Source organism: Ailuropoda melanoleuca, chromosome 7 (genome assembly GCF_002007445.2).
Source record: "Ailuropoda melanoleuca isolate Jingjing chromosome 7, ASM200744v2, whole genome shotgun sequence".
NCBI lineage: Eukaryota > Metazoa > Chordata > Mammalia > Carnivora > Ursidae > Ailuropoda > Ailuropoda melanoleuca.
Window position 1 is genome coordinate 83,055,182 of NC_048224.1, and position 21,208 is coordinate 83,076,389.

The window sequence follows — 21,208 nt, forward strand, 5'->3', positions numbered from 1 at the left end:
CTGAGAGCCCAATGCTTGACCTGCCATAAAGCTACTCCTTCCAGCATGTGTGTCATTCTTCATACTGTCTCTATATAAAACAAATGCTTACAGGAGCGCCACTTAAATTTCAAAAGTATCCTATCTGCCTGCCTCTTGAGGAAGGCCCATTTCCTTCCATGATGCTACCTTTCTTCACTTCTCTGAAAAAAGGCAGACACGACATTGTCAAATCCGGAAAGCAGTTGCAGTGATTGTTGGAGAAAAAAGAACAGTCTTGCCCAGTTGTTCTCAACACAACAGACAGTAAAGCCTGACTTTCCAAGAAGATCTGAGTGTGTTGATACCTTAGGAACATTCTCTAAAAGTCTGGTTCACGGGGCTTTGATTTGGGGAGGAAACTCCCCATGCCTGACCGCATCCCTGCTCCATAAGCAGCCTCTGCCATGTGTGTATGTGGAGGCCACCACACACTGGGTGGACAGGGAGAAAGACTGATTCTAACAAGTGGAAGCTAGTAGGATATGAACTGAGGACAATAATGTGAGTTTACGCTGACTGAGGATTACCCCATGCCGGACCCCCCTAAACCCTGTTGCTCAGCAACTGTTTTCTGTGTAACTTACCATTGTCTGGATCCTGCCCCAATGCTCTGTTGAAAGGCTCTCCGGGTTCTTTCCTTTTGCCATATCCTGTGGCCTTTCCATTGCCATCATTCTAGAATCACCAGATTTAACAAATCAAAATAACAGTGTCCAGTTAAATTTGAATTTCAGATAAATAATGAATGATATTTTTAGTATAAGTACATCATACTTATTAAACTTATACTAAAAAAAATTGTTGTTCATCCAAAATTCAGATTGAACTGGGGGTCCTGTATCTCATCTGACAACCCTACTTTATTCGCTTTGTGTCCTCTGTGGTGTGTGACCCTATGGTCTCCAATCCTCCTCAAAACTCTCTTTTTGTGTTGTCTCACATTTGTCCCTTTTTCTTTTTCCTCTCCTTCTGCCTGGTTCAGTGACTTCTGGAGCCTGCGATGGGACCATTAGTAGTATCCCCAGGCCTCTCTTTTGATCTCTGTAAGCTTTCTCTTTGGTGAGGACATCATCTATTCTTATCACTCAGATCAGTGGTTCCCAAAGGATGATGCCAGATGAGCGGCAGCACCAGCACCTGGAAACTGGACAGAAATGCACATTCTCAGGCTCCAACTCAGTTCTACAGAGTCCAGTCTTGTGGAGTGGGCCCCAGCAATCTGTATTGTAGGAAGCCCTTCAGTTGTGTCTGATGCAAGCTAAGGTTTGAGAACCACTGGTATAAGTGACGACTTCTACGCTCTGGTCTCCCAAATCTTTATTATTGGCCTTGATTTCACACCCTCTAGCATTTCAAATTGGAGTGTTCCGTGAACTGTTAATATATGACAGAAAAGGCAAAAATAAGCTGTCTGGTCAAATGGGGTTTACATGGTTATTGCAGCATATCTTAAAGGTATTTGACTCTTGGGACTTACTTCCAGAAGGTTATAGAAACACAACAGATGTATGGCTTCAGTGGAAACAGAGCAATCGAAATGGACTTCATTATTGTCCCCTGCTAAATCACCTCTACCTCCAATGGCCTGTTTCTTTCACAGAACATCAATGTTCTCCTAGTTAAATAGGTTTAAAATATTGGAGTTATGACTCCTCTTGTATCCAATCAGCCTCTGAGTTTTAGGGACTCAGTCATGATATTGTTGGAAGGTAGGAGAGCAAGGGTGACTCTCAAGGGTCAAGCAAGCTGTTGTTGTGGCTCAGAGTCAAGGCTCAGGAGACACCTCTTCACTGGGACCTGGAGAAGAGCCCATCCATCCCAAAGGCAATTCTGACTGATCTCAGCACCAAGCACCAAGCAGAAGTCCGGTAGACAGCTCCAGGGCTACCCAGAGGGCCACAGTGACATGAGGTCAAGGAATTAAGAGATAGAACCCAAGACCCCAGGAGCACCTGGGTGGCTCAGTCAGTTAAGCGTCTGCCTTTGGCTCAGGTCATGATCCCAGTGTCCTGGGATCAAACCCCGCATTGGGTCCTCTGCTCAGCGGGGAGTCTGCTTCTCCCTCTCCCTCTGCTGCTCCCCCTCCCTTGTGCATGCTCTCTCTCTCTTTCTCTCTTTCAAATAAATAAATACAATCTTAAAAAAAAAAAAAAGAACCCAAGACCCTAAGAGCTATGAAGAGCTGAGCAGGCCTCTCCTGGAGGAACTGAGGAAGAGGGCAAGGAACCAAACCAGGTTTTGGGGTCAAAGAAAAACAGAACATGCTTTGAAGAGCTGAAGACTGGAGGCCGGGTTCCTGAGATGAGTAGCCATGGAGAGGCTGGGGCCAGCCTGGCCTGCAGGAAGAGGGATCTCCGCATTGGTGGTGCCTGGGCCACACCCACGGGGAGAGGTTCACGGGACTGAAGAGCTCAGGTACCAGGGAGTCACTACCGGACCACAGTCATGAGTTTCTGCCAGAACATAAATGACTTCCACATGAGTCCATCACCAAACCCACTTTTAGTATCTTTATTCACTATCTTTGTATCTCTTCCTTTATCCTGGGGCCAATATGGGGAAAGCAAGGAAAAGGGCAGGAAGGGGGAGTGGGATAGGGTGAGAATGGAAGAGATTGCTGTAAGGGAGATCTGATTGATGGTTCACAACCTTGTCTGCACATTAGAACCACCTGGAGAGCTTTCAGAGCTACATTCGGGTTCCATCCCCGGAGATCCTGATGCTACAGTTCTAATCTCCGGATTAATGCTGCTCGAACTTTAACGTGCATCGGAATCACCTGTGGATTTGGTTAAAATGCAGATTCTATTTAGAAGGTGTGGGGTGGGGCCTGAGAATCTGAATTTTAACAAGATCCCGAGTGATGCTAATACCTCTGGTCTGTGGATCACATTTTCTGTAGCACGAGCTATAGCAGAAGTGCTCAGAGGGTGGTCCCTAGACCACCGGGATCAGTATCACCTGGGAACTTGAAAGAAATGCAAATTCACGGGCCCCACCCAGACCCACTGAATCCAAAACTCGGGGTGGAGCCCAGTCACCTGTGCTTGAACAGGTGTGCTTGATTCTGACGCAGGCTGAAGTTTGAGAGCCAATCTTGTAGAGAATCAACCGGGGGGAATAAAAAACCAGAGGAAAGGGAGCTGATATTCGCTCTAAGGACAAAGTAATGCATTATCGTGCAAGTAAGACAGAAACAAAGATCAGGTTTTATTCTGTTTACATTACAGTTATGAACAAATATAACCATTATAATAAAATTAAGACATAACTTTGAAACCTGCCCGTATTCACTTTTTTAAATAATCTTTTTTTTTTTTTTTAATTCCCATATCATCACAAGTAGTAGAAATTCTTCGGAACATTTTTGAGACGAGCACACTCACTGCAAAGACGGGAGAAAGGAAATGTCAAGCTGTGGCCTTCTCCGCGGCCCACGGGGCGCAGCCAGCACGGACGCGGGAAGATCAGGCAGGAGAGCCTGGCACTGGGCACTGAGCAGGGGCGAAGGGAGGCTGGCTACACTGAGGCCACGGCGTGGCTGGGGCTCCTGGCCACCAGAGGTGCTGACCCTGGTAATGTCACTGCTTCGGTGTCACACTCTACCCTACAAGTGCACTGCTATGTCTGGGTGACAGTAAATATCTGTTCCCAAACCGGCCTCCCAGGCTCAGCCTCCCCCAAGAGACCGTGCTTGGTCTCTCTATGCAGCTCCAGCTCCTGGGTGCGTCAGTGCCCTTACCTCCTGCTCTCCCGCCCCTCAGAGGCCCCTTCTTGACTCCTTTCAGGCCTTCGCTGCTGTTTTGTGCCTTCGCTTGTGTTGTCTGGTAGCTGGGATCACATGTCCCAGCCACCTGTTCACTCAGTCTCCACCTCTGTCCCTCCTCTGGGGTGCAGATCCCTGTCCCCTCCCGTGCGGCCGGTGGAGGTCAACACATGTTGTCTACCTGAGCAAGAGATGCCAAGGGGAATAAAACCTGGTTTGTCTTCAAACCCTGGGAACCACTCACCAGCCAGGGAACATGCTAAGTGCTGTGAAAGAGATTCAGCCAAAGCATCATGCGACTGCCTGTGCACACTCGGCTTTCCTGGTCTGGCTGGCACTTTTTAGCCCTTATTTACACAGGTGTCTGTTATTCTTAAAAAAGTGTGGGTTGTTTTCCTAAGAAGGGGACAAGTAGAGTCTGTCTCTGTCTCTTCCTTAGAGCTTGCATGGTGCAGGGGACACGCTGAGCGTCAGGCCACAAAGCACGCCCTTGCTCCAGGACAGAAGCTCCCGTGCTCCCAGGACAGCAGGCTGACTTCTGAAGGCTGCTCAGACCTGATGCCCATCTATGTACTAGTTAAGAATTTAGAATCTTTAGAAACTTGGCTCACGATGAAACTTGGCCTCACATCTATGTTTAAGAAAAGCCTTTTTAAAGCTCCACTTAAACACTTGAGCTGCACAACCATGAACACTTCCAACCCCAAAGCTTCCACGTGCTGGCAAGTGTTCCTATTACAGGAGTAGAAATGGTCAGGAGGGGCCGTGTTCATACATTTAACATGTTGCCCTCTCACGTGCCCTCGACGGCTTGTGCAGGGGCCTCTAGGTTCCCAGGAGGTGCTGTGCAATAGTTTTGAACATTTCCTCAGAAGTGGAATTGTCTCCTATAGAAAAGGGAGGAATGTCTCTGTGAATAACACCAACGTGATACTCTGCCAGCCCATCTGCTGTAAGTGATCTTATTACCCTGTGAGCTAAACCTGGGTTAGTCCGGATGACACAACTACACATTTCTAACAAGAAAATGCCATTAAAAAGGAGGTTGATTTGGATGCCATGACATGGATTTATCTTTCTAGCATCTTCTGTCATACACGAAATCTAACCCTGAGTCTAGTCTGTCATATACTCAGCCTCCGCTTGGTAAATATTTGCCATGTGAATGAAACACAAGCCCTTCCCCAAGGCTGATGCCTTACCTAACAAAAACATTTTCACTTGCGGACAGCAGAGAGGGGTCAAGAGAACCTTGTGGGGACGTCAGCACCTGGAGGGTGTGGGGAGTGGCTCTGGGGAACAGCCTCTATGACACGACCCCTGCGGAGAGGGAGGGTTCAGGACTGAAAACCACACTCTCCAATGATCCCTGACCACCACCCTGGGTGTTCCGAGGACTCCCCTCTCTTGTTACAGAAGGACACTCTCTGCTGGGGTAGAGAACAATTTTAGATCTTGGAACAATTTTTCAAATATTCTTGACTACGACCCACAGTAAGAACACATTTTATTTTGTGAACCAGGAAAGACAGGGGCTAGTATATAATTGGAACAAGTTTTACAACGTAATAGTTCCCCTTACCGCACATGATGGCCTGGTTTCTCTCTTCTGTTCTTGCCCGACTCCTTCCCATTAAAAAAAGTGACCCTGTCCACTGATTTCACAGTCCATTAAGGGGTGAGACCAGCATTTCAAAAACAACTGCACAGTGATCTACAGGAGGGATGGGCTTCAGACACGCCATCTCAAGTACCCTGTGGTGAAGGAAGGGGGATCCTCCCCACTCCCATACCTGGGAACGCACTTAGGTCACAGGAAAGTGTGATAGAAATCCCTCTCTTCTGGAATCTGACTGAAAAAGCTCGAAGGAGAGGTCGTTGCTTCTATATCTATACTGCACTTAAGACAGCAGTCAGGTTCTTAATCATGACCTTCCATGGAGGAGAGGCCTCATCTGACTGCCCCACGGAGGAACTCCCACGAGCAGAGACTGTGTGCGGGGGCAGCTCCAGCATATCCTACGAAGGGCCACCAAGCAAAGGAGTGGCCGGGGCACAAGGCTGCACGTCCACTGTGAGAACCCTGCTGGCTACAACAGTGTTCCTCAGTCCGCGAGGTTTCAAAGAGTTCTTGAGGAGGGAGGATGGGGAGATGGCCCCAACGACTTGGGGCCTCTGATGTGATACGTGCTGTGGTGACTCTCAAGAAGGGGGAGCAGTGTTAGTGCCTTCCTGCCATATTTGACCACAGCGGCCTTTTGCAAACAATCACCAAATACCTGCAGTGTCCAGTTCAGGGACTGCCGCCCCAAGGGGCCACTATCTGCTTCTCCCTCGACTTGGCAGAGACACAGTGCAGACCAAAGACTTCTTCTCTGCTGTCCCAGTTAAGGACAGGGCCAGGGTGTTAGGTCCCTTCACGGGGACTTGAAGGCATCACTGTGTTCGGTTAGTCAGTGTAGAAATGACAGAACTTTGTCAGCACGTTGCGTGGACTCTTGTTCATGGATTCACCATTTGTAGTTTACGATAGAGTGCTCTGTGCCCTGCCCACCTCCAGGGGGCGCCATTCATACAGACCGTGGAGTGAATGAGGCCCTTTGTGGGGGGTGGAGTAGCAGCCCTCTGAAAACAGGTCTGTGTTTTAAACTGTGAAACACAAAACAGCGACAGTTCTTGGTCGGAATGTCTGACACATTCTCTTTCACCCTTGATTACATCCATTGACTCCTGTGTTTTGCAGTAAGAGCCACGTGTCAGGGTGGGAGTGGGTAAGAATCTTAAAGACTGGCGTTCAGACTCAGACCCACCAGTTCTTGTCTGAGACATCTAAGACTCGATTCTGTCACCAGTAAAACAGGAATGATGATAACACGTATCCCACCAAGCTGAGGCAAAGTCCTGCTGCTGCTCCCTGCCCTCAGACTTTGGTGCCCAGGGCTGCTACCTCGAAGCCATGGCACCGGGCAATCCCGAGGGGGGGGTCGGTCTCAGGGACAAGTGGGACACTTGCTTACGCACAGCAGTTCTGAAAAACAGTAGTGTCCCTCAACTCTATGATTTGTTCTCAGCCAGGAGTGAGGTGGGACCCCTGAACATTGGCCTGTATCCAGAATTCCTTTCACTTGCTTCTAAAAAAATTTTGCTACCTTATGTAGGCATTAAATAATTTCTTGCATAAAAGCTCTAATTATCTTGGGTTCCTTGTATATGCACCATTCCATGTATATCCAGAACATGGAAATACAAATACACCCCTGATCTCAGAGGTGACAATTTTCATGGCATATCTCTGTACGACTTATTAACCAGAAAATGAGCATTCATATTTCCTAAGTCTAGGAGAACGAAGACTTAGAAAACCTCCCCAGAGCACATTTTGTGATGTGGGACTTCCCGAGGCTGAAATCAACGTCCTTGAGGAGCACAGGGAAGGTGGTTAAATTGCATACCTTGCTTTAAAAAAAAAAAAAAAAGGTCATACTGACAAAGTTGCTGATCAAAATGCAGACCTCTCTCCCCAATTCTTCCTAATGGTCTCAGTTCCCCGCTTTCAGTCCTTATTTCCCCACAGACCTGTTTTCCCTGAAGTCCCGGCATCGTGGGAGGAAGCGACTCGCTTGGCCATGCTGGTCGACGACGTCTGTACGTTGGCGCTTGTCTCTGTGTAGCCAGCAGTGCCTCCTCCTGTGTCCCCCTCCGTGTCCCTGCTTCGGCAGAAACTTCTCTGTCTGGACTGTCTGGCCAGCAGCAGCTTCCGGGCCGCTGCTCTGTACTTCTTTGAAATGAGGTTGTAGAGGATGGGGTTGATGGACGCACTCAGATAGAAAAGTTGCAAAGCAACAATGTTGAAGTACTGAGAGAAGTTCATCATCCGAGAATCTTCCGTGTTTATGTAAATGATTCTGCCGACGTGGAAAGGCAACCAGCAAACTATAAATGCCAGAACCACCACCACTGCAAATCAAGACAGACACCAGAATTAGCTAAAGCCCCCGAAAGCAAGTAAGGGCCCCCGAGAAACCATCCAAAAAAATAAATAATGGCAAACGAAGTAAATAAAACTCGTACCTAGCCGAATCCCACCCCAGAACAACTGCTGCAAACAGCATCCATATTTGCTTTAAAACTGCATATACACCTTATCAAGGCTGGACATACCCAGAAGGAGAAATTTCTACGAACAATCTGTTCTGGCAGCCTTCCTTCCACAAACCTACTCCAGGGACATGTTCTCTGTATTCTGCTGAAAGGAATTCTGCAACAGGTCTGCACAGTCTTTTGTTTCGTTTTGTTTTTTTGACATGGGCATGGTTCACTTTAGCTTTCAGGTTAACTTAACATTAAGTTGTTGGTGTTTTTTTTTTTTAAAGAATTAGCTTAATGTGCTCCACCCCATCTTCTCAAGGGTACTACGAGTAATTCACATCTGTGCCATCTAACAGAGACAGGAGGTTGGTTTACCCATCCTGGATCAGCCCTGCTCACGGATCCAGCGGCTTTGGAAAATCATTTCGGCTTAGTGGACCCAGGGATCCCACCCTCAGGGGCGCCCTGGGGTTACCCAGAGCTATCAGAGGACTGGAGATGGTTTTCTCCGGAGACTGGCAGGACGGGCAGGTGGAGGCTGGAGCAAAATGACACAAGGAATTGTAGCGAGAAGAGGCGTTGGGAGACGAGGGGAAGGGGACGCTGCCTGGACCGCGCGCGCGTTCGGGGTGTTTGGAACGGAGGTGGCGCCACTTACGCAGGACGCGGACAGTCTGCCGGTGGCCCTTCTCGCGCCCGGAGGCGGCCGGGCCTCGCAGCGGCCCCCGGCTCCTCCACAGCTCCCGCCCGATGAGCCCGTAGAGGACGCTGAGGCACAGAAAGGGCAGGAAGAAGTAGGCGGTGGTGACCCACAGCATGACGCGCAGCGCGCCCAGCTGAGATGGGCTCGGCCGGCACTCACGACTGAACAGCGCCGCGGCGGCCGCGGCCTCGGCGGCCTCGGGCCCCGACGTCGGACAGCGGTGGCGCCCGCGACGCCCCGAGGGGCGACGGTGGCGGCCAGGTGCGGGGCGCGGGGGTGCGCGGCGCGGCTGCCGTTAAGGTCCGGGACCGCGGCGACGCCGGGGTCCTGCTCGACGCCCACCAGAAAGAAGAAGGGCCCTGCGGAGAGCAGCGCCACCGCCCAGAGCGCAGCGATGAGTGCGCGGACGCGGCGCCGGGTGACGAGGACGCGGGCGCGGAGCGGGCGGCAGATGGCAAGGTAGCGCTCGACGCTGAGCGCCGTCATGTGCAGCAGCGTGGCGTAGGTGCAGCCCTCGCCCACGTAGAGCGAGAGGCGGCAGAGCAGCTGCCCGAACACCCAGGGCCGCGAGCGCCAGAGGCGGTACAGGTCGAAGGGGAGCCCGAGTAGGATGAGCAGGTCGGACACGGCCATGCTGCCCAGGTACAGGTTGGTGGTGGTCCGCATGTCCCGGTAGCGCCCGATCAGCAGCACCGTCACCACGTTGCCGCTCACCCCGACGGCGAACAGACCCAGGCACACAGCGGTCACCGGCACCAGCGCCCCCAGGGGGAAGGGCGAGCAGAGGCGCTCGTCGCACGGCAGCAGCGCGCCCTCCGCGCCGTCGCTGCTGTTCCAGGGGCTGCCCATGGACGCGCCGCGCCGGCGGACGCAAGGACACGCTTGGCGCCCCTCCGCGCCGCCGCACCCCCGGCTGGCACCGGGGGCCGAGCGCAGGGCCACGCTGGTGAGGCGCTTCCTAGGGCAGCCCGCGCGCAGCGGCTCGCTGGCCCCTGTCCGCACTGGCCGAGCTCTGCGGCGCCGCGCGTGGGGACGCGAGTCTGCAGGGTCTGCTTTGAGGCCCTCCCGAGTGGGCGGCGCGCAGTCTCCGCCCCCGCCACCGCCCGCCCCACTCCCGCGGTCTCTCCTTGGTCGGTCGCGTGCCAGGAAGCTTCCCTCGCCGCCGCTGGAACACGGGAGGCGGCCGCGGCGCACGAGTCCTGCCCCGTCCAGGGAAGGACTGAACCCCGGCGAGGTGGGTTGCTGAGCGCAGCGGAGCGCGGGCGCTTTGGCCGCTCGAGTGGAGAGGGGGACTTTCTCAGGGATCTCGGCTGTGTCCAGGCAGTTAGGAAAGGCTGACTCAGTACTAACAGGAGAGGTGTTTAGACCGCAATCTAGAGTCCCTCCCGGGTTCTAGTTATGACTCTACAGCCGAGTGATCTGGTCTACCAGTCCCAGCCTAGCCCAGCCCAGGTCTCTTCTGTAAGTTTGCGAGGAGTGGAGGGAGTTCAGCAGGTAATTTCAGCCATCCCTTAAAACCCTGAAATCGGTGGGCATGACCATGTCTACTGGTTTTAAATAACAAGGGTTAAGTATTAACGTGTGTGTTTCAGTGCTTATATGTGCCGTATTGTTCCTATGCACAACATATTTTATAAGCAAAAAAGCAGAGTATTTGTCAACACTAGAAAGAACTAAAATTCTAGGGTGAAGACTAAAACTGATCTATGAGTCAGTTCATTGTGGTCTTAATGACAATAGCTGAGCCTTATTGAGTACTTAGGGTGTATTTGGACCTGTGCTTTCCATTTAATCCTCATGTCCTTGGGAGCTCATTTTACCCTTGAGCAAAGTAGGACTTGCTTGTGATTTTATCTCCTGGTAAAATTCACACCACACACACAGGAGTCTTGGAATGCCTGGGTCTCCCTGTGGATGAGCTGGTCCTCCAGTGCATCTCAGGCATCCCGCACACTGTATCCTTACCAGGACCTGGGAGACCTCCTGCATCTCTGCGGCAGTCATCCCCTTTCTGACCTCCACCGCTGGCTTTCTAGCTCACTTTCTCTAATACCTCAACTCCTGCTATTATCCACCCACCCTGGGACCTCAGATAGGTTGCTCCTCCTATTTACTTGTCCCTCACCTGCCTCAAGTCCTCACTTCCCTACCTGACCCAATTTAAACTACCAGTTGGCAATTCTAATCACTCCCAGGCAAGCACCTTGACTCCTGTGCTCTTTTATCTGTTGTCATGCACGCCCCCTTGACAAGAACACAACCACACCCGTGGTTAAATCGAATCTTCTGCCTACTTCGTGCACCCTCCCAAATAGCGGTTGAGTTGTTTCACTTGAAATTCACTACCTCTGGCGTGGCCCTTCATTTTTCCTTGGCTATCCTCATACTTACCTATTCCACTCACTCTCCCACCCTCCAGACCACCCTTTTGTATATCCTCCTCTCTCCTTAATTCCCAGCATCTCCTCCTTCACCCTCAGTCTCAGCTGGTGACCTGGATTCTAGGAAAGAGTAGAAGCAACAGAAGAAAAATTCTCCATGTTCCCACCCGAGGCCGCTCCTCTCATTTCCACCCATATGCAGATGAATGAGTAGGTGGGACTTGTTCTTGAAGTCAGCTCTGCCCCTTCTTCCTTCACCTCTCAGGGACCTCACTCTAGCAGTTCTCTCTCATGCATCTTCAGAATCTCTCCCTCTTCTGGATCATTTCCGTGTATCCAGCAAAACTCCTCAAGAAAGTGTCTATATTCAATGTCTTCACTTCTTCTCTCTCCCTCCTTCCACCCCCAAACAAAGAAAATGTAATTTCATCATCTGTTGTTGATCTGATTTTCCCCTTGAGCGTTCACTGGCTGGGGAGCAAGAGCCAATAAATTATTTGAGTAAAGCCTAGTCCAGCTGGAAGATTGGAACGGTCCCTCTATGTGGTGTTCGGTTCTGGAGAACATACTTATTCCACAGCCTCGTCTTCCTTCCCTGCCTTTCCCTAGGGGAGCCCAAGTGTTTGGGAGGGGAGGTCAGGAGACTTGAAAGTCCTTATGAAGTAAAAGGGAGGGGACACCTAGCTTCGCGTGGGTTCTTGGGGGTACCCAGGATTGGCATTTGCCAGATTCCAGTTTGGTGCCCCCTTCTTGCCTGGCCACTGGGTGCTCTGCTAACCCCAGAGGAGTGGTCTGTGGTTAGTGAATTTGTGGTCCCTTTTTTTGACTCAAGGGATGCTCCCCAGAGTACCTGATACCTTCCCCTTGGCTCTCACGGCTGCAGTCCCTGAGGTTCGTCCCTTTTCTCCATTCTGCCCCAGAGCCTGGTCTGCCCAACCTCTGCTGAAGGCTCCTTGCTCCTTTCCCCACCCACCATGGCAGCCTGTGCCACGCAGGCTCGCAAGTGCCACCTACACCGTCTCCCACTATTCTGTATACTCACTCCCCATTCAGATACTCCCCTTCTTTGTTGTGTTCTCTCTACACTGCTTGTTTCAACTGCCCTATTATTTAACCTACTAAACTCTTTGTTGTTATCTGCCCCGCCCCTTCCCCTCCCGACATCCTGTGGTCCCCTGGGCAGGGCTTTGAATCAGTACCTGGTACAAAGTGAGAATTTAATAAATGTTTGTTAACTCAGGGAATGAATAAGCTTCTGCAGAACCAGGTACCATTATTTTCTTTACGATTCCCAGCAATTGAGAACAGTACTTTGATTATAGTGGGTGTTCAGTAAGTGTTTGTTGATATTGTCGTTCCAGGTAGGGTAGTGATATGGAGAGACGGGTTCACAGCAGGCTTTTCCTACATCGTGATGCGGCAACTCAAGCAGCACTGGGTCTGTCGGGCAGATCCGAGTCCTTATTATAATGGCTTGGCATTCTGTGTTTTAGCAAGAAATGGGATGAGATATCTGGAGAATAACTAAATCTGCTTCCTACTTTGTATTTCTAAGGTTACCCACCAGCTTACTGACTTCATACTTCATCCGATGGGAAGAAGAGGACATCCTCAGGTGTGTGGAGACCTCTCCCCTCTCCGTCATGAGTGTGTCTGCACCTGGTACTTGTGTGGGGTGATAGTGAGGCCAGGTCTGGCCTCACTATGGCTCTGTGTCCCTGGAAGCAAGAGATTGGTATCATCCATAGGCCCTTGGCCCCTGCCTGGAGGCCTCATAGGTTGGCTTTTCAGCGGGCTTGGATGTCCTGACTAGAAATAAAGCTAATGCTGGCAGTGTGCAAGTCACTGTTCCAAGTATTTGCATATTTTAACTCATTTAATCTTCAATAACAGCATTATGAGGTGGGTCCCATTTTATTTTATTTTTTAAAGATTTTTTTTTTTAAGTAATCACTACACCCAACGTGGGGCTCGAACTTACAACCCCAAGGTCAAGAGTTGCCTGCTCCACCACCTGAGCCAGCCAGGCGCCCCTCAGTATATCCATTTTATAGGGGAGGAAAACAAAGCACAGAGAAACTATCTCTGTAAGTGGAATGACTGTCTGCTTCTCAAGCCCCGGGGGCCCATAACCACTGTGCCATGAGGCCTTGGGCTATACAGACCAGAGCACTACCAACCTAGGGAGTGGTTGGCATGTTCTGGATTCTGCTAGGAAATTGTCTTTTAGCACATATTCCAGATATGAACTGGACAAATGGAAGGTTACAGAAAGTTTCAAGGAGCATTAGGATACACCCATAACTTGCCATTTACCTGTTGACATTTATAAAAACTCCACAGGTTTAATACTCGCTTCTCCACAGAAGAGCAGGATGGGAGGCAGAGGCTGAAAGCTGAACGCACACAGCAGTTGACCCACATTTCATAGTGTTTTGAGCCAACGTTATATAGGTGGGAAATTTCACATGACATTCCAGCTTTTCAGCTTGTCTTGCAACATGGTAAGATCTGGCAGCTCTGAGACCACATTCCCCAAAGGTGGTGGCAATCCAAGCTGACAGACGCCCATTCCACAGGCTTCATCCCTCACATGGTGCCTATGTGGGCCTCACACCCAGCCCCTCCTTCACCTGCTGGCTCCTACAGACCCCAGGTGCCAGGAAATGGCACCGTATTCAATGAAATACAGAGATGGCAGAGCTCCGCCCTGGAAGGGGTACGAATCCCTGGCAGAAAAGGCCAAGGGCCGGTTCCGGCCAAACCTCACCTCCAGAACCTGACCACTGCATTGACCCCGGGCCTCAGGCTTTCCCAGATTTCTCTCTGTACAGCAGGGACATGGCAGGGCACATTCAGGCAAGACTCTGTGGGCCGCACAGATTCCTGATATGCTGTGATTGTTGCTGCAGCAATTTTCTCTGGGTCCTAGTTTCTCCTAAGAGAGACAGGCTCACCCTGACAATGATTATCAAGGGTGGTGGTGGAAAGGGACCAAGTCCCTGTGACGTGTGGCCGGGAAGAGGGTGTAGGACTTGGGAAAGACCCTCCTGGAGATTCCAGTACCCCTTTCCCAACCCCAGTTGGTAGTCCCTGGTCAAGAAGGACCGTCCCGGCTCCCATGATCCAGCCACTCACCCTGGGCCCAGTGGGACTCCCCCTGGTGTGCTCTCTCTGTGCCATGCTGTGGTCAGTGGCTTCTTCTGCACCATCAGCCACCGGAGCCCACTTGGCAGTCTTGGTGATGCCACATGTAGACTTAGACAGCTAAGCCCCCCTGTTTGAAGTGTCATACCGCCCTCGAAGCTAGGGAGGTGCTGAGACGTCAGCCATACTGCTCCGGACTCCCGTAATAGCCAAAATCTCAGTATGTTCTTGAAGAGGAAAATAAAAAGGGAAAACTATAAACATTGTTTGTGACGCAGCTGATCTGAATTGCAACATCTGGGAAGACCTGCAAGTATTACCTTAGGGTACTCTACTCTTGCCTTCCCTCTTCCAAGTTTTTCAGCACACCGTCTGTCCAGTCAGAGTGCCCCCATGTGGCCATGTCCATACAGTGAGGATGACTTGTCTAAAGTAACAAGGACACATTTCTGGGCACCCTCATCCCTATAGTCATCTTCTAGGGGGACAGAGGTGTTATTGTTGGCTGTTTCTACCTCTCCAGGCGGCTGACTGGGTATAACTCTCTGTCTTAGGAATTAGGGATATGAATGTTCTTACTCTGTTGCTGGGAGTGGAATGGAGGTAGAAGGACGTCTGTCTTGGGGGAATCCTTCCACCTTTTGTGCAGGGGTCAGTGTGGAGGCTTTCCTCAGGGAACCTTGCAAGAGTGATGAAGGGTGTGGGGGCGGAATCCACCACTTAGCATGTGGACTTAGGCAAGTTACTTGATGTCTCTGACCCTCCAACTCCTTGTCTGTGTCTAGGGACCACCTCACTGGGTTGTTCCAGCGAGTAAACATAGAGTCCTTAACTCGGTGCCTGGCATGCAGTGAGCCCTCTATAACCGTTAGTTCTTCTTAATCATGATGACAACATAAAAAAGAGTCTATCTTTGGGTCCACATTAGCCCCCTGTTTACTTCTTTCTTTGGTCAGATCTTACGCCTTCTGGCCCCCATTGCTGGGCCCCTGCCGTTAGCTCTGTTTCTGTCGCTTTCTGTTGAAAGCCCAATCCTCTTGCCTTTCAAGAGCGCTCAAAATGTTACTGTTTCTAGGTCAAGTTTCCCAAGCCCCTCAGTGTGATGCAAGTGTTGTCTGTGATGCCTTCAGAGCTTTCGTTAGCTCCCTATACCCCTGACATATCGGGTTGAGGCATCAGTGAGCAGACTCTTGCCTCTCACCTTCACCTCCCTGGAGAGCTCTAACCCCCCGCCCCGCCCCGTTACAGCCTCTTGCGTCTGTGCAGGTAGCTGGGGGCGGGCCCACTGCAAACAGGCCAGGTGTGCGGGTGGAGTGCGTGGTCAGAGCAGGGCAGGGTATGCTGCCCGAACCACAGCCTCCAAAGATTAGTGCCCTAGCAGCACCTCACGTTTGTTTCTTGTTCCCCTAGAGCATGCCTCGAGTGTGGGGGGCAGTCTAGGGGTGTCATCTTTATTTGGTGGCTCACTGTTCTGGGTTGCTTTGGTCATATGACATCTCTGTAAGAGCAGATGCGCCCTTCATCTCTAAGGCAGGGAAGAGAGAAAACCAAATGCTTCTGCCTGAAACTGTGCCAGCTTCAAGCTGCAAGTCTCTGGGCTCCAAAGCCACCCTACTGGGATTCTGCAAATACTCACCTCCTTGGCCCACCCACTCCCTGCCTTGTCAGCAGGGCTGCTGGAGGGCAAGGGAGTGAAGAAGGCACTTGCTCCTTCCTGTTCGTGCTCCTTTCAGTGACATCCCATGAGGGCCCTGCGCCCTCCCAGCAGCACTCGCTTCAGTCTCCAGCTCCTTTGGACACAAACAGAAGCACTGCCAGCAGCAGCAGGCAGCAGCTCCTCCTCAGAGGTCTGGTTCCCAGTCCCTGGGCTCCTCTAACCTCCTACGTTCGGATACTTTCAACATCTTCCTTTTGCTTCCAGCCCAAAGAGTGGCAGCTTTTTCCAGGTATTTATTACCTCTGTGCCACCTGTTTGCTTTTACAGCCCTCCAGCCCTTGTTACACCGAGGTCCAATGTTAAATGATCCTTATTAAATACCTAGTGTGGCATCTGTTTTCCTGGCTGAATCCTAATGAATACAGGGACGAATGTCTTTTCTGCTTACATTTCACTGGCCAGCAGTCACCTGGCCTCTTCCAACCTCAGGTGGTTGGGGAGTGCGCTGAAGGCGGAGAACCAATATTTGGCCAAGGACCTTGTATTTTGGAATTCAAACCACGTGTTCCAGTAACTCGTTCAGGATAGCAAAATTTCTGACCACTCAGGGGCTTAAGACAACCATTTTATTGTGCTGATTCTGTGGGTTAGGAATTCAGGGATGGCTTGTCTTTGCTTCCTGTTATCTGGGACCTCTCAGCTGCAAAGATCCAAAAGCTGGAAATGGCTTGAGACAACTAGGGCTGACATCACCTGAAGTCTCATTCACTCACCTGTCTGGTGCCTGGACCCAGGAGACTCAAAGAGTGGGACACCTGACCGAATGCTTGCATTATTCTGCACCTGGCTTTTTTTTTTTTTTTTAAAGATTTTATTTATTATTTATTTGACAGAGATAGAGACAGCCAGCGAGAGAGGGAACACAAGCAGGGGGAGTGGGAGAGGAAGAAGCAGGCTCCTAGCAGAGGAGCCTGATGTGGGGCTCGATCCCAGAACGCCGGGATCACACCCTGAGCCGAAGGCAGACGCTTAACGACTGAGCCACCCAGGCGCCCCTGCACTTGGCTTTTTAACTTCGTAATATGTCATGGTTTCTTTCCAGATCAGTAAATAGAAGGCTACTGTATTCTTTTTGCTATAGCTGCATAGCATTCCATTACGTTTTGTGTACAATTTATTTAATCATTTTCCCATTGTTGCTTATTTGGGTATTTCCCCAGTCTCTTGCTGTTACAAACAGTCTGCAATGAATAGTGTCCAGTGTGTCACAAGTGGGTAGACCTGCCTGATGAGTGTATGTGCAATGTGTAACGTCCCTTCCTAGGAATTGTACAATTTAAACTCCACCAGCGATGTCTTGTTTTTCTACCATGTTATTGACAGATTGTGTAACCAAAATTTTGCAGTTTTGTCAATGATAGTGACAAATGGCCTTTCCGTGTTTTATTTTGCTTTTCTCCTGTTATGAGTAAGATCGAGCATCTTGTCATATGTTTGAGTTCTTTGCATTTCCTTTTCTGTGAACTGCTTGAACCCTTCACCTGTTTTTATATTAGATTATTGGTTATTTCATCTTCACATATTTAAGAATTTATTATATTTTCCTTTATTAGAGAGATTAGATAGATTGGCTCTTTTCTGGAATATGAATTGGAACTATTTTTTCCCAGGCCTGCTATTTCCTTGAACTTAAAAAAAAACTTGCTATGCAGAAGTTTTTATTTATATGGCACTGAAATGATCAATCTTTCCTTTTGTGGATTTTGTATTTTGAGGCATGATTTAAAAGGCTACTCCCTTGCCAGGATTATACAGGAATTCTTTCACATCTTTTATTTAGTTTCATTGTTTACATTTAAATGTTTGATTCATTTGGAATTCGTTCTGGTGTAATGTGTGGGTGATATGGATCCAACTTTTAAGTTTGAGGTGGCTATCCAGTTGTCCCAACATTATCTATTGAACTGCTCATTTTTACTCCACTGACTTGAGGTGCCAGCTTTACCAAATACTAAATTCCTGCATGTTCTTGAGACTATGGACTTTCTGTTCTGTTCCTTTAGTTTTTTCAGTGCTAATATCATAAGTTATTGAGGCATTATAATTTAGAGGAGCTAGTCTCCTCTCATTGCTCTTTTTCAGAGGTTTTCTATTTTTATTTTTCCAAATGAATGGCAGTGCCATACTCTTTAATTTACAGTGGGTTTATTGTATTTTTTATTTTTATTTTTTTAAAGATTTTATTTATTTGAGAGAGAGAGGCAGCGAGAGAGGGAACACAAGTAGGGGGAGTGGGAGAGAAATAAGCAGGCTTCCCAGCGGAGCAAGGAGCCCAATGTGGGGCTCGATCCCAGGACTCTGGGATTATGACCCGAGCTGAAGGCAGATGCCCAATGACTGAGCCACCCAGGCACCCCTTATCGTATCTTTTAAACCTTGATGTCCCTTTAAAAACATTCTTAACTATGTTGTCATAAACTGTACACTCTTTCTGGAAATGTGTGTACTCCTGGGGCTCTTTGCAGTTCCACCCTGTTCACCCTTTGGAGGTCCTTCTGAGCCGGATTCACTGGGACCGGACACCAAGTTTCCACAACATGAGTAGACACTAGATTTCAGGCTGGTTTACGTGGGTCTGAATCAAAGTTAGAGACATATATTAATTATTAGGATTCTTGTAGCACCCAATACATGCATTTTAGGTTACTAAACGTGGCTTTCTAGGTTACTTTTCAGAACATATGCTGTGAGAAACAAGGTCTTATACTTCTACACGTGGACATTCTTCCTGCAGAGCAGTTCTCTTTGGTAAACTATGTAACTGCAAAACGTATTTTCTCTAAGACCACTGAATCATCCTAGAAATAAACATGAAGAGTGTCAGAGATGATAACTTAGGCCTGGGCAGGCCAAATCATTTACCAACTATCATGGACATCCATAAAAAGTGCAACCCACCCACTGAAAGGAGTAGGGACATCCAAGGAGGTCTGGGAAGTTTGCAAATCAGGAAGTGAGAAGTTGGCCTGTGTCCTTAGCAAGACAGACTTAATGATTAGGTCGGTTTATTTTATTGATTTGACGGTGTCCAGGACCCTCTAGTCCTGTGATGTCTGTGTATTAGTCTTTAGGTTCATCTTATATTCCCTTTTTAAAAAATCGAGATGAAATTTACTTAACACAAAATTAACCATTTTAAAGAGAATTCAATGGCATTTAGTACATTCACAGTATTGTGCAACCACGACCTCTGTAGAGTTCCAAAACATTTCCAAAGTAAAACCCCATACCCATTTTTTTATTTTTATTTTTTTAAAATAATTTTTACTTTGTTATATTAGTCACCATACAGTACATCCCTGGTTTTTGATGCAATGTTCCATGATTCATTAGTTGCATATAACACCCAGTGCTCCATCACCAGCCTATCCCATTCCCCCACCTCCCTCCCTTCTGAAGCCCTCAGTTTGTTTCTCAGAGTCCATATTCTCTCGTGGTTCATTCCCTCTTCTGTTTACCCCCCTTCATTCTTCCCATCCTTCTCCTACCGATCTCCCTGCTATTTCTTATGTTCCATAAATGAGTGAAACCATGTGATAATTGTCTTTCTCTGCTTGACTTATTTCGCTTAGCATAATCTCCTCCAGTCCCATTTTGCTGCAAACGTTGGGTAATCGTTCTTTCTGATGGCTGAGTAATATTCCATTGTATATATGGACCACAACTTCTTAATCCAGTCATCTGGTGTCTTGGCTCCTTCCACGATTTAGCTATTGTGGACAATGCTGTGAACATTGCGGTGCATATGGCCCTTCTCTTCACTACAAATGTATCTTTGAAAACCCCATACCCATTAAGCAATGACTCCATTTCCTCTTCCCTCCAGCCCCTGGCAGCCACTAATCTTTAGTCTTTGTGGATTTACCTATTCTAGGTAATTCATATGAATAGAATCATACATGTGATCTTTTGTGTCTTTCATTTAGCATAATGTTTTCCAGGTTCATCCACATTGTAGCTATATTCCCTTTTTGAACATGTTAGCTTGTCTCATTGGTGGAAGGGGCAATAAAGGTACTTTCATCTTTGGATGGATGAGTATTTAAGAGTGTGGGTTATTTCTGGGGCTGAGTGTAAGCTCAAAATGGAAGAAAGTGTCAAATGACCAAACTGCAGAGGGAAGAAATTAGAGCTGCTCATTTAGTTTGATTCTTATATCAGATTGTCCTTGTCTGATTTCTGTTCAATCCTTAGAGAGCTGTGGATTGTTTTGGATAGGGGGAAGTGTTTATTACAATGCCTGAATGCAGAAAGTACTCAATAAATACTATTGTAAATGCAATATTATTAATTTGATTTCCTTATTGAATTCAGGATTTGTGAGAGAGACAGCAGAGTGGTCAAGTATGGCGGCACTAGACTAGTCACCTGGATTCAAATCTCAGCTCCATCATTTGTTAGCCATGTGACTTGGCAGGTGCTTCACTCCTCCATGCTTCAGTTGATATTCAATACAGCAGTTAAGAGGATTATATAACTAAGGTAAAGCACCGAACACAATGCCTAGCACACATTGTTGAATAGATGCAAACCATTATGATTTGAATAAGTCACATGAGTTCAAAATCTATCGCTTCAAAGATCTTTTCCTTTGCAAATTTCCCATAGCAAATAAGATCATTTAGATGAAAAAGTATCTTTATCATGTAAGATGAAAAACAATCCTTATAGCATCTAAACATTTGAAGGCACCACTTTGTATGTGGAAGATTTGATGACCGTAACTATTAAAATCTTAGTTCTGTCAACTTTTTTTTGTATTTTTTCCCTTATAAGAGTGTCAGGGAGAGAATAACGAATGAGTAATTAAAGGGATACTCGAGATTATATGCACTATCTTAAAAAGTATATATGAAAATAGAATATTTAAAAAGTTCTTTAACAATATGAGGCATTATCATCACCTATATTGATGGTAGATGGCTAGGTTACAGTATGACTGGTTTTAGGTTTTGGAGAATCATTTTCTTTTGTAATCTGTCTGCCTGATTAAGCCACCACCCACATGGGCTCCTCCTACAAAGAACGTTCATGATGGTGAGGACCATCATGTAATCCATGGAGTTCAAACAGGACATACGAAATTTCTTTTCCAAACTAGAGGGAAAAAAAAGTGACATGCAAACTGTCAGTATCCTATTCTTCTCAAGGCTGGATTTATACTTACTTGCTTCTGTGCAGTGATGCCCCCATATTCAAAATATCTCCTCTTCCGCAACCTAACATTTTAAGCTTTATTGTGGTGCCTGCAGTTGTGACACTTAGGGATGAACCTGGATTTTACAAAGCAATGTATCCATGGTGTGGGGAAAACTGGACAGCAACATGCAAAAGAATGAAATGGGACCACTTTCTTACATCATACACAAAAATAAATCCAAAAT

General features: G+C 48.2%; 1 protein-coding gene across 1 annotated transcript; it reads right to left on the reverse strand.

Annotated features, from left to right (window-relative positions):
- Window positions 1–4,612: 4,612 nt before the first annotated feature.
- Window positions 4,613–9,843, reverse strand: MLNR (motilin receptor). The gene is given in 5 exon segments (XM_034665160.1): window positions 4,613–4,674; window positions 7,364–7,744; window positions 8,535–8,789; window positions 8,821–8,870; window positions 8,872–9,843. Coding segments are annotated over 5 exon segments (1,305 nt in total). The 5' UTR covers window positions 9,429–9,843.
- Between the last annotated feature and the right edge of the window lie 11,365 nt (window positions 9,844–21,208).